This window comes from Brachyistius frenatus, unplaced genomic scaffold, assembly GCF_029030835.1.
Source record: "Brachyistius frenatus isolate BFR_SWC_R1_liver_20210118 unplaced genomic scaffold, ASM2903083v1 Contig_184, whole genome shotgun sequence".
NCBI lineage: Eukaryota > Metazoa > Chordata > Actinopteri > Embiotocidae > Brachyistius > Brachyistius frenatus.
The window spans coordinates 256,206-271,337 of NW_027210783.1; the positions used below are offsets into that span (position 1 = coordinate 256,206).

A 15,132-nucleotide genomic window follows, 5' to 3' on the forward strand; every position below is an offset into this window, starting at 1 on the left:
GCAAGACCAGTTTTCATTTTTACTTTGAAGGACATACTATAGTATGACTGTTTTTGCAAAACACACAAAGTCAAACTGCCCATGGATCTAAACCAGAACCTTCTGACTTCGAGGATGGGTCTTCTCATGAGACGTTTGTCTTCCTCCCAGGGAAGGTATTGAACCTGCAACCTTCTGATTGGTAGGCAACACTGCTAACCACTAGTCCATTTTACCAGACATGAAATGTTGTTGTTTTTTTTTCTTTATTATGTACGACATACTACCGTGTGACTTTTTTTGCACAACACACAAAATCATCCTGACCGGGGATCGAACCCAGAATCTTGATGCTCTGAGGCAACAGCACAAACCACTGCCCCAATTTACCACATATATAATGTTGGTTTGTTGACTTCCGTTCATGTTAAAAAAAAAAAAAGTCATACAGGATGTCGTCTGAAATATCTTGAAGTCATACTAAAGCATGTCTGAAATATGACATCTTTTGGACGACATGCTACAAGTATGACTTCCGTTCATGTTTTTGTAAGCCAGCACATCGGTGCAGTTGTCAGCGTTGTTGTCTCATCATTTTCGTCTATCACAGGTTCCTCCTCATCTTCATCTCTCCAGATCTGCAAAGAATCGTCTCTGCCTCTCGGTGCCGTCTCCTAAAAGGTCATTAAGTACATTTGCGGAGTTTTTACGGGACAAAGTACCACTAAATAGTACCACTAATATTACCACTATAAATACTACTACTGAACTCACTTCACCTTTTGCCATTTTAAACCCCTACTACTACACTTACAACTCTCCTTACTACACGTACTACTACTGCTACAGATACTACTTGACTTTCTCCTCATACTTGACTGACTTCAACTAATGTTCCTACTTTAAATACGACAATTCTTAAGTCTGCTACGAGTATAAAAACTACCACATTTAATGAAACACTAATAATCTGCCTTCACACGACAAACGAGAGCAGCAATCTGAACCAAATTTTGTTTTTATTTATTCAACCACATAAAAAAGTCCAACACAGACAAACAAAAACAGCGTTTTCCTTCCGTACAGCAGTGACTCTCAAGAGGAGGAAGACGGTAAAAAAAGGCAGCAAACGTAAGGCACCGAATCTCCATGAGTTGATCGAGAGTGAAGAAAAACCAAGGACGTGAAACCAGCAGCACGAACAAAAAACAGGAACGACAAACACTTCCTGTTGCTCCCATCCTTTTTGCGTGATTGTTTTTAGCGCTAACAGGAAGGTTTCCCTGTTTGGCGCTTGCAGAAATATATTTTTGTCTCGTCGGACGTGCTCTTATGTTACATTCAGTTGTTACGAGAAAGTCCCAAAAACTGACTTCCTATTCAAGCAGTAGTTAAAAGAGTTGGACGAGGAGACCAGCAGCACTTTTCGCGGTCAGTCGAGAGGTGGCTCGACTAGATTAGTTTAGCGTAAAGACTGGAAACAGGAGCAAACTGCTAGCCTAGCTCCAACCAACGGATATCAAACGCGAACCCTTCTGCAGCTCTCTAATTAACAAGCACCAGATCAATTCCTGCTTTTAGCCTTTATGCTAAGCTAACTAGCTGCTAGTTAAAGCTTAAACGTTTACCGTACAATCACGAGTTTTACTGATCTTCGTGACTAACTCCACAGGAAAGCTAGCATTTTTTAAATCACGTCAGTGAGGTCGTAAACTTGTACATGCTAACATGCCAGGCTAATGAGCTGGCTAAATATAATAATAAAAAAATAAAGATAGTGTTTCCACGACAAGGTTGAAAGAGTTTACGATTTTCTGACTCAGATTGTAACGAAGTTAAAGACATTTGTAGAGAAAGAAGTGTCCATTTTTTCCAGAAGAGGCCAACAGTCCAAACGCTGCTAAAGAAGCAAAATCAACCACCGATCAGATCTCAGGAGCGATTGTCAGAAAAACAGAAGAAAACAAATTAAAGAATCACCTTCCTGTCCCTGGTTGAGAGCTAGTATCCTCTCTCACGACCCCGCCCCCTATGGGAGGATCTATACTGGACGTAGGTAAGCCCCACCCCCGTCTCTCCTCCATATCTCCTCCTCGGTGGCCCCCTCCCTTGATCGTGGCCGTGGCCTCCCCTCCCTCTACCTTTGTGAACCTTCCTGGGACCCCTGAAGCTCATGGTCGGCCCCCCGTGGTTCTCCCCCCAGTCGTCCTCCGTGCTGCAGCCCACCGACAGACCCTCTGTCATGGCAGCCGTCGTCATGTAACCCACCTGGCCGGGCTCCGGAGTCCCGAGCGGGACGTACGCCCTGGGCGAGTTTCTGGGGCGAGAGTAACGCAACGGCGAGCCGGGGCTGCTGCCAGACGTCATGGTTGTCATGGAGACATCCTTCATGTCAAGCTCTGGGACCAGCGCGAGCTGAGAGAGACAGACATCGTTCACTTGACCGAATATTACCAATACTACTCTCACTGTGTGTGTGTGTGTGTGTGTGTGTGTGTGTGTGTGTGTGTGTGTGTGTGTGTGTGTGTGTGTGTGTGTGTGTGTGTGTGTGTGTGTGTGTGTGTGTGTGTGCGGTACGTACTATGGGTGTGTTGTTGAGGGGCGGGTCCACCAGCAGCACCGTTCTCGTCATACTCTCTGCCGGCTCGTTCTTGAGGGCTGATGGGAAAAAACAAAAAACCTTCTATGAACAGCTTCACTGATCAATCTGCCCATCGGCTCCCTCTAGAGGAACAAACTGCAACGGCTTTCAATTTAAGACCTTCACTGACCCGGATTCCTTTGTGCTACTGGCGAATAATTTACAGTAAAATACCGCTTTGTTTTAGACTTAATAATAAAAAGCGTCTACGTACCAAAACTCGGTGGAACCACCACTGTTCTGTTGTTGTTCCCCAAATCAGCAGATGTTGGACGCTCCATAGGACCAGGGGCTCGGACGCGCCCGTGTCCAGGGATCGTGTCCCCGTTGGTGGGCTGAATCTGCTCCATCGCCCTCTGGCTCACCTGGAGCTCCTCGGGGGCGGCTGGGGATTGGTACCCCAGAGAGGATGGAGGGTACGGAGGCACAGCGGGGGAGTATCGCAGGTGTCCCGGGCTCTGTCCCGAGTTGTACCCCTGAGAGGACGACGGGGGGACTGGGTATGGAGGTGTTGGCGACGGATACCCACTCGGATAGGCGGGATTTTTGGGTGGGGGCATCTGCTGCCACGGCAACGACGGGCAAGGTATCCTGTGGGGCGAGGGTTGGGAGACCTGTTGGTACGCGGCCTGGTTGAAGGACGGCTCACTGGGACGGGGGGGCTCAGCGAGCGGTGCCTGGTGCTCGTACTGAGCGGGCACTGCCACTGAAGTCGGAGTGTACTGGGCGGATGGGTACGCCTCCTGCCGCCTGGTGGGAGTGCTAGAGGGAGTGTAGTGGGGGGAGGGGGAGCGGGAGGACACCTTGGGTTGCATGGTGTGGGCGTGCTGCAGGGGGAGGAGGTATATGTAGGGGGGGAGCATGGGCATGGTGTAGGCCTGAAAGGAGAGCAGACAGAGACTTCAATCAAGACCTAATTTATTTTTCTAATTCTCTCCCAGATTGATTTTTACTCTTGTTGTTTGTTGTTGTTTTTACATCTAGAAGTATTGACTTCATGAACAAGTTGTTTTCCATCTTACCTTCACACCCAGGTTGAAGAAAAACTTCAAGATGTTGACGTCTGTGGAGGAAAAACGAAAATTCGGGTCAGTATCGTCTTTGTTTGCTCGCTACAACCTGGACCGACCGACCCGCCGTCGGATGAACGCGCAAAATCAGACAATAAAAAAAAAGTAAGATTCTCCTTGTCGATGTTGATCAGATAAATATTTGGGGGTTTTGTTTTTGAGTCACCAAAGAGTCTTTTTTTTGTTGGGCTCACCTCGGGGCAGGTCGCCCCCTGACGCGCCGGAGCAGAAGGGTGGAGTTGGAGCGACGCCACCTTTGTCTCCTCGGGGGAATCCGGGGTACAGAGGGTCCTGGTAGATCTGGGACATCTGCTGCAGGGGGACGACTCCGGGGAGGGACGCGGGGTGATGTGCCGGCGGCAGCTCCAGGTGATGAGAGGGGGACTCAAGGTGAGGGTGGAGGTGCTGAGGCGGAGACGGATGGGCTTCTGTTTGGGCGCGGGGAGATTGGAGATTGGAGGGATAGGAGGCGGCGAGGGAAAGGGAGGGATGAGGGATTTGGGAGGGGTGAGGAGGCTGGACGTGGAGGTGAGGATGGGAGGCGTGGGGGTAGGAGGCTCCTGGAGGCGGAGGATGGGACTGAACGTGGGCCGGTGGCAGAGAGGTCACTTCACAATGATGACGGAGGAGAGGGGGCGGTGCCTCCGTCTGGATCTGGGGCCTCGGGACTTCATCGGATGGTGACGGAGCTTGACTCGGGGTCTGGATCTGGTTCTGGGACAAGGACTCCATGGGGTGAACCAGAGAGGTCTCATACGCCGACAGAATGGCTCCAGGTTTTGGCAAAGAATCTGACCAATGAGAGAAAGACAAGACGGTTCGGAACGAATGATTCGACAGACACGACTTGAATTTCTACCGAGGAACAAGATCAACCAATCAGAACGAGTTACTTATTCAAAGATGTAAAATTAGACATCACACCTTTTCTTTTCCGTAAGTAAAACTGACGACTCAGCATGTCTTACTTGTGGGTGGTGCTGGTGGAGCCTCGTGGACCTGAGCAGAAGGATGAAGTTGAGGGGAGGAGGAGGAGGAGGAGGAGGAAGGTGGACTGGGGGAGTGGGGGCGAGAGGTGATGGGGAAGCTGAGTGCAGCGGTGGGAGAAGGAGCGATGGGGGCGATAAAAGTGGGAGGTGGGACTGAAGAGGAAAGGGGAGGTGAGGCGGCTGGCGGGGGAGAGGAGGAGGGCGGGGTGGGAGGAGTCGGGGTGGGAGGTGTCGGGGTGGATGAGGCAGCAGGGAGAACGGGAGCGACGAAGGCGAAGCGACTCGCGGTGGGTGCGGCGGAGTGAGGCGGCGTCCCGCCCGTTGAAGGAGGCGTAGAGCTCGGGGCAGCGGCAGGAGGAGGCGAACTCCGCGGTGCAGCAGCGGAGGTGTGGGACTGCACGCTTGGAGGGCTGGAGGCGGAGCCTGACGCTGCGGCAGCCATCTTTGTGTTGGGCATGGAAGCCTTCAGAGAGCCCATCCAGACGGGACCGGAGTCGGAGCGTGTGGACGGAGCAGCGGGACGGGTGGTGTCGGTGGGTGTCGTGGGGGCTGCCGGAGGAGGGGTGGAGGATTTGGGTCTTTCACCAGCAGAGGGAGACGGCGCGTCTTCAACTGGACTCTTCTGTAAGAGGACAGAAGAAACGTGAAGCGTCTCTTTCTGACGTGTTTAAATTTATCAGCCAAACGTCTCAACAACTCACCGTCTTGTTTCTCTGGTAGCGTTTCTTCTCTCCTCCCTTCCTGTTCCCTCCATCACACTGCATCCCGGACTTAGCCTGGTGGGGGAGGAGGGGGGAGGGGATTATGTTACCGGATGAACCAGACTGAAATGGACTTCTTCTGTCTGTCTGTTGGTCAGATGATCTTTTCCAGAGCAGCTGGTCATAAACTCTCTCCAACCGATCTGACCTCCGATCGCTTCGGCATCAACTCACCCCGAGGGCGGGGAAGCTGGTCTCGTCTCTGAGCTGGATCTCCACCAGCGCCACGTTCCTCTCCTCCTCCTCTCTGGCCAATCGCTGCTCCTCGGTCAGACCGAAGGACGGCTCCACCACGCTCAAGGACTTCCTGTGGAGACACAAACACGTCTCATCTTAAAGCGTCTCCGTCAGTTTAACCGTCTGCTTCACAATCAACTTAAAGATCGTCTTACTGGTATTCAAGGACTCACAACCGTGTCTCACCTGGTGCTTTTGGCACCTCCCTGCTCCTCTACGGTGGCCTGCGGGGGCCACGAGTGCTGCTTCTGCACGCGCCCGGCGGAGCCCGGAGCCGTCGCCTGGGAAACGGAGGAGGATGCTGGGAGGGACTTTCCCCGTCCTCTTCCTCGTCCTCTCTCCTCCCAGTCTGAGACAGACAAAAAGACTTTTCACTGTTTTCACTGTAACACACTTTAAAGTTGATAAAGTGTGTGTGTGTGTGTGTGTGTGTGTGTGTGTGTGTGTGTGTGTGTGTGTGTGTGTGTGTGTGTGTGTGTGTGTGTGTGTGTGTGTGTGTTGTGTACCTCCGTGTCCGTTGCTCAGCCTCTTGTCCCGGTTGACCACGGTGCTCCAGCTGCTCTCGTCACTGGGGGGGCGGAGATTCCACAGTGGGACCTGCCTGCACACACAACAACAACAACAACAACAACAACAACAACACACCCTCCATCAGTCTGTTAATACAAAACACATATTTGAGTGTGTGTGGAGTCAGCGTGACCTACTTCCTGCCCAGATCGTCTATGTAAACCGTCACCAAGCCGTTTCCGGGAGGCACCTCCTTAATGGTGGCGTTGTAGCTCCGCCCACCACCCTCCAGATGGACCTGGAGGCAAAAATGAGGCGCGAATGAAGGCTGTGAAAAACACACACACACACACACACACACACACACACACACACACACACACACACACACACACACACACACACACACACACACACACACCTGGCAGCGGTCTCCAACAGTGAACTGCATCCCGGCAGCGATGGAGTAGTCCATCTTCTGCTGAGCTGAAAAGAAGACAGAAACAAAGACTTCATCAAACACTTCGGTTCCTCGGAGACTGTGACATCATCACCAGCGCCATTAACCAGATATTCTGGCTTCACGTCTTTACTTTAAAAACAAACATTAAACACACCGCCGACGTGTAATTTGATAAAAGTGTTCCACCCAATGAAAGTTACTCTGATATTTTGCTCTTTTAGCTCCACCTTTGGTCTCCACCAGGGGAATATGTGGAGTTGGAGCTGATAAAAAGCTTCTCTTTGTTCACCAGCTCGTCTCTTTGCTGCTGTGAAGGCAGAAAACAGGTCAAAGTTGTGGGACGGACAGTTGAAAGAGGCTAAAACGCTACGTGGAGACGATTTAGTCTTTTTGTTTGATTACTCCACAGGTGTGAGACATCTTTTGAGACATCTGAGCTTGGACGTTGTCCATCTTTACATGCAGCCTGCAACCAGGTGACAGTTTTTTTTATTTTTATACACTTTATTAATCCCCGAGGGGAAATGTCTTCACTACAGCGGGGGGCTCTCAGGGGGGGCTCTCAGGGGGAGATGCTGCAGCAGGCTGCCACTAGCGCGGCGCCAGGTAACCTGACCTGAGGTGCATGTTTTTGGATGATGGGAGGAAGCCGGAGAACCCGGAGAGAACCCACGCAAGTACAGGGAGAACATGCAAACTCCCCACAGAAAGGCCCAGGACCGGATTCGAACCCGGAACCTTTTTGCTGTGAGGCGACAATGCTAACCACTGCACCACCGTGCTAACCACAAGTTTATTGAAGTGAAAATAATCGTTAAAAATCAAATTGCATTCATGTGGATAAACAGAACTATTTGAGGTTGGACTCTTTTAATGACATCATCATGTTGCACCAGCTTCTTCTTCTGCTGCTGTGGGTGTGTTTGTCCTCACAGGCAGAAATGGATTTTGGGTAAAGAAAAATTATTTTGCGAAGTGTTTCTGACTGCGCGCTGTCATAACTTCTGAATTGATTCAATTCATTTGACATGTGTTGTGTTGTTGTTGTGTTGTTGTTTTGTGGTGTTGTGGTATTCTGTTGTGTTGTGTGTTGTGTTGTGTTGTGTTGTCAGGGTGTGTCCTTCGTCTGTGAGTCACCTCTCTTGGTTTTGTGCCAGACGTCGTACTCGATGTTCCTGAGCAGTGTCGGGTTCAGAGATCGTCTCACCCTCTCAGGCAGATGCTGGCCACGCCCACGGCCCTGACACACACACACACACACACACACACACACACACACACACACACACACACACACACACACACACACACACACACACACACACACGTTATATCATTCTGCAGGTGTGTGCGGGGCACCAGAGGTTGTCTGAGGCGTCGGCGTGTTACCCGGTAGCTCTGGTTGTTGTGTCTCGTTGAAGTCGAGCTCGTTTCATTTTCTACCCTGAATCACACAAAAAAAAACACATCATGAGTTTGTTGAAGTAGTTTTATGGTTGTTGTTTTTTTTTTTTAAATCTTTTTGAAAACAAAAATAAATCATGTTTTGTCATGCAGGAAAGTGTTTTAAAAAAAGTAAATAATAAAAGAAGTCAATTCATGTGTAAATATCAGAAAATAAATAAGAAAAGAAACGTAAAGAATGAAGATTTAGTGGATCAGTGTTTAATATCACCTTAATTAAAATGATTAAACAGGTAAATAAATAATTAGCTGAATAAAACTCCCCGACATGTTTTCCTACCAAAGCGCTTCTCCTGAATCCAGGTCGGACTCGTCGCTGCTGCCGCAGAGCGCCATGTTGTCGTCGCTCAGGAAGCCGGCGGATCGGCTGCTCCGCTGACACGAAGCCAGGCAGCTCCGGTCCACGTTGAACACGCCGTCGTACAGCAGCTCGTACAGGACGGCTGCAGGACACACGACACGAGGCAGGCGGCTTTTTAATTAACAAAATAAAGGTTTTTAATTCAGGAAATAGATGTTTTTATTTGAGCTGATAAATATGTTCTTGATTGAAAAAAATATGTGTTTTTAAAGGAGAAAATAAATCACGTTTTAATCGAGAGAATAAACACGTCTGAATTCAGAAAAATAAATTACTTTTATCGAGAGAAAAAAATGTATAAATCAAGAGAATAAATATTTTTTAAAAAGAAACAAATGTTTAACTGAGAAAATCCATGTTTTTTTTCCTGTGATACGTCGTGTTGTCTTAAATCCTGCTTTTTGTCTCACAAAAATATTTTAACATTTTCTTTTAAAGTGAGTTTCGCAATTTGTTTGGTGTAAATCGGCTGAAGGAAACAAGTAGACATGAAGCATGTGATGAGTTATTCAACAAAACTCATTGACCCTTATTGTAGCGCCCCCTAATGGTGGACATTTTCACCACCTACGGTTTAGCACAGTTTTCTTCTGACACTAATAATAATGATAATGAAAAAAATGAGGGTGCTTAAATTGTTGATGTTTGTAACGTAGAGTCTCTTTGTTGTCTTAGTGAAGCGAACGATCCGCCAACTCAACAAAAATTGATCGACATTTGTGGGAAAAAGAAAACGTAAGCGGGGAAAACTCACACTGGCAGAAAGCAGCGTTCTTGATACGAGTGATGGGATAAACGCTGTCGTAGTGATTCCCGTTCAGGAAACACAGCCGCACCTGAGAAACAGAACAAAAGACTTTAAATCAGCAGTTTGATGAAGTTTCTGTTCATTTCTTGGGTGTTTATTACATCTGGTGTGTTTCACGGTGGACCGATAATAAACTGTCAACTTGTAACTTTATTGTCTTAAACAGGGAAATTTAACCATTTTGGGCTCCAATAATTCGACAGTAAAACTGTATTCTACATTTGTTGTGTTTCTGGAATCAAACCCGACAAAGTTCAACCGTTTTAGTTTGAAGCGGCCGACGTCTCCGGCTCACCTTGTCCTTGAAGTTCTTGTCGGTGATGTTGACGGCCGGTCGGCCGGCTTCCTGGAAGATCAGAAAGTCCCTCCTGCGGGAAGAGACGGAGACAGCGGTGAAACGAGGGGACGGCCCGATGACGAAGACTCGATCATCATCATCATCATCATCAAATGACTCGTAAAAGAAGGACACGGATTCAGCGAAAGGTTCAGGAACCAAACGTGAAGTGAGGTCGTTTTAAAAAAACAAAAGAAAAAGAAACGTGAGAAGAGTTTTAATTTACAAATAAATTCATTCAAATTGCAGTAAACACAAAAATAAGAAAACTTCTTGAATGTTTGAGCGCTCGAAGCGCGCGAGAGAAATAAACCGAACTCCGACCGCTGCTTACGATGGTTGTTGATGATTTTCCGCATCATTTTCTCTTGCTGACTTTTTCAAGAAGAATGATGTCATCGTTAACTCACTTGTACATGACAGCCAGCGCGTTGATCTCCACCTCCCCGACCCACTGCTGAGGAACGGAGACCAGCGTTAAAATCACACCTCGGTTCTACCGAGAAGCAAACAGGAAGTGAGGTGAGGAGTACCTGCGGGTCCTGCAGCTTCGACAGGTAGTCCTCGAAGCTCCCTTCGATGAACTGCAACACAGGAGGGAGCTCAGACCACAACGACAACAACATCAACATCAACAACAACAACAACAACAACATCCTCCTTGTTCACTTTAAACCGAGAATAAAACTCCTCCTCAGTCCAAAACAAGAACGACCTACCGCCTCGTAGCCGTCTCTGTTCTGCTTCAGGAACTCCACACACTTGGCCCGGACCTCCGTGTGGAGGCTCTGGCAGTGCAGCACCTAGACGGGGTCAAAGGTCAACAGGTAGAGTTGATATGGCAACACAAATAAACACAAATCTGTGACAGGCCAATAATAATCTAATGACATCATAGATAATAATACATCCATGAGAGCGACTTTTAATTTAATACTTTAACTACATACTTCTGTACTCCTAATCACATGAAGTACTTTTACTTGTAACGGAGTAACGAGGAAGTTTTAAAACAGCGGTCCGTTTAGAAAAGTTCCATTTTAAAGAGTTTCGGGTGTAAAGTTTTAAAAATGTTTACTTTTAGCTTCTTGACCAAACTGACACTAATGTCGGAGCCCTTAACTTTCATCCGCCTGACATTAGACACTCTACTGTCTGTCCACTGTCTCTTTACTGTCTCTCTACTGTCTCTAATGTCTCTCTGCTGTCTCTACCGTCTCTCTACTGTCTCTTTACTGTAGATGCTGTCACAAGGACAGATACAGGAGATCATTCCTGCCCACCGCAATAAGACTGTACAATAACTCACCTCTGACAAAATCCATCACAGTACAATAACCCTGTTGACTGTGTTCTTGGTTTGTTTGTATATAATATATATAGATATATAGTGTACTGTATAAACTGTGCATTTTATATTTTTATTTTTTACTGCTATTTTCTTGTATTGCTTTTCTATTATTATATTATTCTATTATTTTATTCTATTGTTTCTATTATTGTCTTATTGCTTCTGTATGTATGCTGCTGTTGCGAATTTTTTTTTCCCATCGGGGATTAATAAAGTAAATACCTACCTACCTTTACTGTCTCTCTACTGTCTCTCTATTATCTCTCTACTGTCTCTAATGTCTCTCTACTGTCTTTACTGTCTCTCTACTGTCTCTAATGTATCTCTACCGTCTCTCTACTGTCTCTACTGTCTCTACTCTCTCTCTACTGTCTCTTTACTGTCTCTCTGTCTCTACTGTCTCTTTACTGTCTCTCTACTGTCTCTCTACTGTCTCTTTACTCTCTCTACTGTCTCTACTCTCTCTCTGTCTCTCTACTGTCTCTTTACTCTCTCTACTGTCTCTACCGTCTCTCTACTGTCTCTTTACTGTCTCTACTGTCTCTTTACTGTCTCTCCATTGTCTCTACTGTCTCTGTACTGTCTCTCTACTGTCTCTACCGTCTCTGTACTCTCTCTAGTGCCTCTACCGTCTCTCTGCTGTCTCTTCTGTCTCTCTACTGTCTCTACTATCTCTCTACTGTCTCTCTGTTGTCTCTAATGTCTCTACCGTCTCTCTACTGTCTCTCTCTCTCTACTGTCTCTACCGTCTCTCTATTGTCTCTCTAATGTCTCTCTATTGTCTCTCTACTGTCTCTACCGTCTCTCTATTGTCTCTACTGTCTCTACCGTCTCTCTACTGTCTCTTTACTGTCTCTACTGTCTCTTTACTGTCTCTCCATTGTCTCTACTGTCTCTGTACTGTCTCTCTACTGTCTCTACCGTCTCTGTACTCTCTCTAGTGCCTCTACCGTCTCTCTGCTGTCTCTTCTGTCTCTCTACTGTCTCTACTATCTCTCTACTGTCTCTCTATTGTCTCTAATGTCTCTACCGTCTCTCTACTGTCTCTCTACTGTCTCTACTGTGTGTTTACTGTCTCTCTACTGTCTCTACCGTCTCTCTACTGTCTCTCTATTGTCTCTACTCTCTCTCTACTGTCTCTACCGTCTCTCTACTGTCTCTACTCTCTGTCTATTGCCTCTACTGTCTCTACCGTCTCTCTACTGTCTCTACCGTCTCTCTACTGTCTCTTTATTGTCTCTACTGTCTCTACCGTCTCTCTACTCTCTCTCTAGTGTCTCTTTACTGTCTCCCTACTGTCTCTCTCTACTGTCTCTCTACTGTCTCCACTGTCTCTCTACTGTCTCTACTATCTCTCTACTGTCTCTCCCGTCTCTCTACTGTCTCTACTCTCTGTCTATTGCCTCTACTGTCTCTACCGTCTCTCTACTGTCTCTCTATTGTCTCTACTGTCTCTACCGTCTCTCTACTGTCTCTTTATTGTCTCTACCGTCTCTCTACTCTCTCTCTAGTGTCTCTTTACTGTCTCCCTACTGTCTCTCTCTACTGTCTCTCTACTGTCTCCACTGTCTCTCTACTGTGTCTACTATCTCTCTACTGTCTCTCTATTGTCTCTACTGTCTCTCTACTGTCTCTCTTTACTGTCTCTACTGTGTCTTTACTGTCTCTCTACTGTCTCTACCATCTCTCTACTGTGTCTCTATTGTCTCTACTATCTCTCTACTGTCTCTCTACTCTCTCTCTACTGTCTCTACTGTCTCTACCGTCTCTCTACTGTCTCTACCGTCTCTCTATTGTCTCTCTACTGTCTCTACCGTCTCTCTATTGTCTCTACTGTCTCTCTATTGTCTCTACCGTCTCTCTACTGTCTCTCTAATGTCTCTCTATTGTCTCTACTGTCTCTACCGTCTCTCTATTGTCTCTACTGTCTCTACAGTCTCTCTACTGTCTCTACCATCTCTCTACTGTCTCCACTGTCTCTCTTATCTCTCTACTGTATCTCTATTGTCTCTACTGTCTCTACCGTCTCTCTACTCTCTCTTTACTGTCTCTACTGTGTCTTTACTGTCTCTCTACTGTCTCTACCGTCTCTCTACTGTCTCTCTATTGTCTCTACTGTCTCTCTACTGTCTCTCTATTGTCTCTACTGTCTCTCTACTCTCTCTTTACTGTCTCTACTGTGTCTTTACTGTCTCTACTGTCTGTCTATTGTCTCTACTGTCTCTACCGTCTCTCTACTGTCTCTCTATTGTCTCTACTGTCTCTACCGTCTCTCTAGTGTCTCTCTACTGTCTCTACCGTCTCTCTACTGTCTCCACTGTCTCTCTATTGTCTCTACTATCTCTCTACTGTCTCTCTATTGTCTCTACCGTCTCTCTACTGTCTCTCTACTCTCTCTACTGTCTCTTTACTGTGTCTACTGTGTCTTTACTGTCTCTCTACTGTCTCTACCGTCTCTCTACTGTCTCTCTACTCTCTCTCTACTCTCTCTCTACTGTCTCTCTATTGTCTCTACTGTCTCTACCGTCTCTCTCTATTGTCTCTACTGTCTCTCTATTGTCTCTCTAATGTCTCTCTAGTCTCTACCGTCTCTCTACCGTCTCTCTATTGTCTCTGTCTCTAGCGTCTCTCTACTGTATCTCTATTGTCTCTCTATTGTCTCTACTGTCTCTCTACTGTCTCTACCGTCTCTCTACTCTCTCTCTAGTGTCTCTTTACTGTCTCTCTCTACTGTCTCTCTACTGTCTCTACCGTCTCTCTACTGTCTCTGTCTCTCTACTGTCTCTCTTATCTCTCTACTGTCTCTCTATTGTCTCTACTGTCTCTACCGTCTCTCTACTCTCTCTTTACTGTCTCTACTGTGTCTTTACTGTCTCTCTACTGTCTCTACCGTCTCTCTACTGTCTCTCTATTGTCTCCACTGTCTCTCTACTCTCTCTCTACTGTCTCTCTATTGTCTCTACCGTCTCTCTATTGTCTCTACTGTCTCTACCGTCTCTCTACTGTCTCTCTATTGTCTCTACTGTCTCTACCGTCTCTCTATTGTCTCTACCGTCTCTCTACTGTCTCTACCGTCTCTCTATTGTCTCTCTAATGTCTCTCTATTGTCTCTCTATTATCTCTACTGTCTCTACCGTCTCTCTACCGTCTCTCTACTGTCTCTCTACTGTCTCTACCGTCTCTCTACTGTCTCTCTATTGTCTCTAATGTCTCTAACCAGCAGACAGACCGATCCAGCTCTCGGCTGTTTTCTTTACCTGCTCGGCGACGGCCCGGAACAAGCACGACCCGTCTTTGGCGATCTTCTTCCGATGCAGACCGATCGACCTCAAGTACTCGTCCATTGATCTCTCCTCGCTCCTCTCCTCGCTCCTTTCCTCGCTCCTCTCCTCGTTTCCCTGCTTGCCTGCGCCGCTGGCCATGCTAGCAGGGGGCTAGCCGCTGAAGCTACCTGCGTCTGGACTCAAACTTTCAAGACTTCAATTTGTTCTGTTTTTTGCCACTGAGTCGGTTTTTTACAACGAGACCCGCGAGCCGGACAGCGTCAGCGACGACGGCGACGACGACAGCGGCCGGTTTCGTTTCCCAGGAAGCTCCGGCTCGTCCCACAAGCTGCTGCTGCTTGTCAGAAAGTGAAAGTAGTTCAGTCAACTTCAGCTAGCCGTTAGCACGCCAGCTAACGGCTGGCGACACGCCCCCTTCTTCCTCGACGGTGTCAAATTCGACTCAAGGTAACCCGGCACTTCCTGTTACCCTCCAAAGTAAAAGCCGAAGCATATAAATACGGCGGTGGTTTGTTAATTTCAAAATAAAGTTTCAGACGTTTTAGTGTAAAAGTATATTATTTCCAGGACGGAATTAAAATGACTTGTTCGCCCATAATTTGTTAAAGAAATTTTCTTACAGCTGTTTTTTGTAAAAAAAAAAAAAAAAAAAAAAAAAAAAAAACCTCCCTAACCACACAAGACTTCTGCCATTTTCCGATCAAAATAAAAGCTTTACATTCTAGTTAAAAACGTCACAAACAAACATTCGTCAAATCTTTCAGATTTACAACGAAAATCAAATGAAACCCTGGAATTCTGCAAAACATTTTTTTTTTTTTTTAAAACACTTCAAACCAGCAGATTTCTCCCCTTTTCTTTTAAAGACATTCAAGAT

The 15,132-nt window shown here is 46.9% G+C and overlaps 1 protein-coding gene across 1 annotated transcript; it reads right to left on the reverse strand.

The window, feature by feature from the left end:
* Positions 1–603: 603 nt before the first annotated feature.
* Positions 604–14,668, reverse strand: otud4 (OTU deubiquitinase 4). Its single transcript, XM_069718028.1, has 22 exons — positions 14,229–14,668; positions 10,340–10,423; positions 10,154–10,204; positions 10,031–10,077; positions 9,579–9,651; positions 9,230–9,311; positions 8,395–8,557; positions 8,040–8,094; positions 7,788–7,890; positions 6,609–6,673; positions 6,385–6,485; positions 6,184–6,278; positions 5,864–6,026; positions 5,615–5,747; positions 5,381–5,455; positions 4,659–5,301; positions 3,885–4,481; positions 3,643–3,683; positions 2,835–3,498; positions 2,489–2,637; positions 2,121–2,394; positions 604–653 (listed from the first exon to the last, which is right to left on the reverse strand). The coding sequence occupies exons 1-22, from the start codon at positions 14,391–14,393 to the stop codon at positions 604–606; spliced, it is 3,873 nt and encodes a 1,290-aa protein (XP_069574129.1). The 5' UTR covers positions 14,394–14,668.
* Positions 14,669–15,132: the final 464 nt, after the last annotated feature.

What these genes read in the sequence shown, in the direction of transcription:
- otud4 (XM_069718028.1), bottom strand. Translation starts at nt 14,393, where the DNA reads ATGGCCAGCGGCGCAGGCAAGCAGGGAAACGAGGAGAGGAGCGAGGAA. An exon ending in CGAAGCTGCAGGACCCGCAG is followed by an intron (nt 10,078 to 10,153) that starts GTACTCCTCACC and finishes TCCGTTCCTCAG; the next exon opens with CAGTGGGTCGGGGAGGTGGA. An exon ending in TCCCAGGAAGGTTCACAAAG is followed by an intron (nt 654 to 2,120) that starts GTAGAGGGAGGG and finishes ATGACCTTTTAG; the next exon opens with GAGACGGCACCGAGAGGCAG.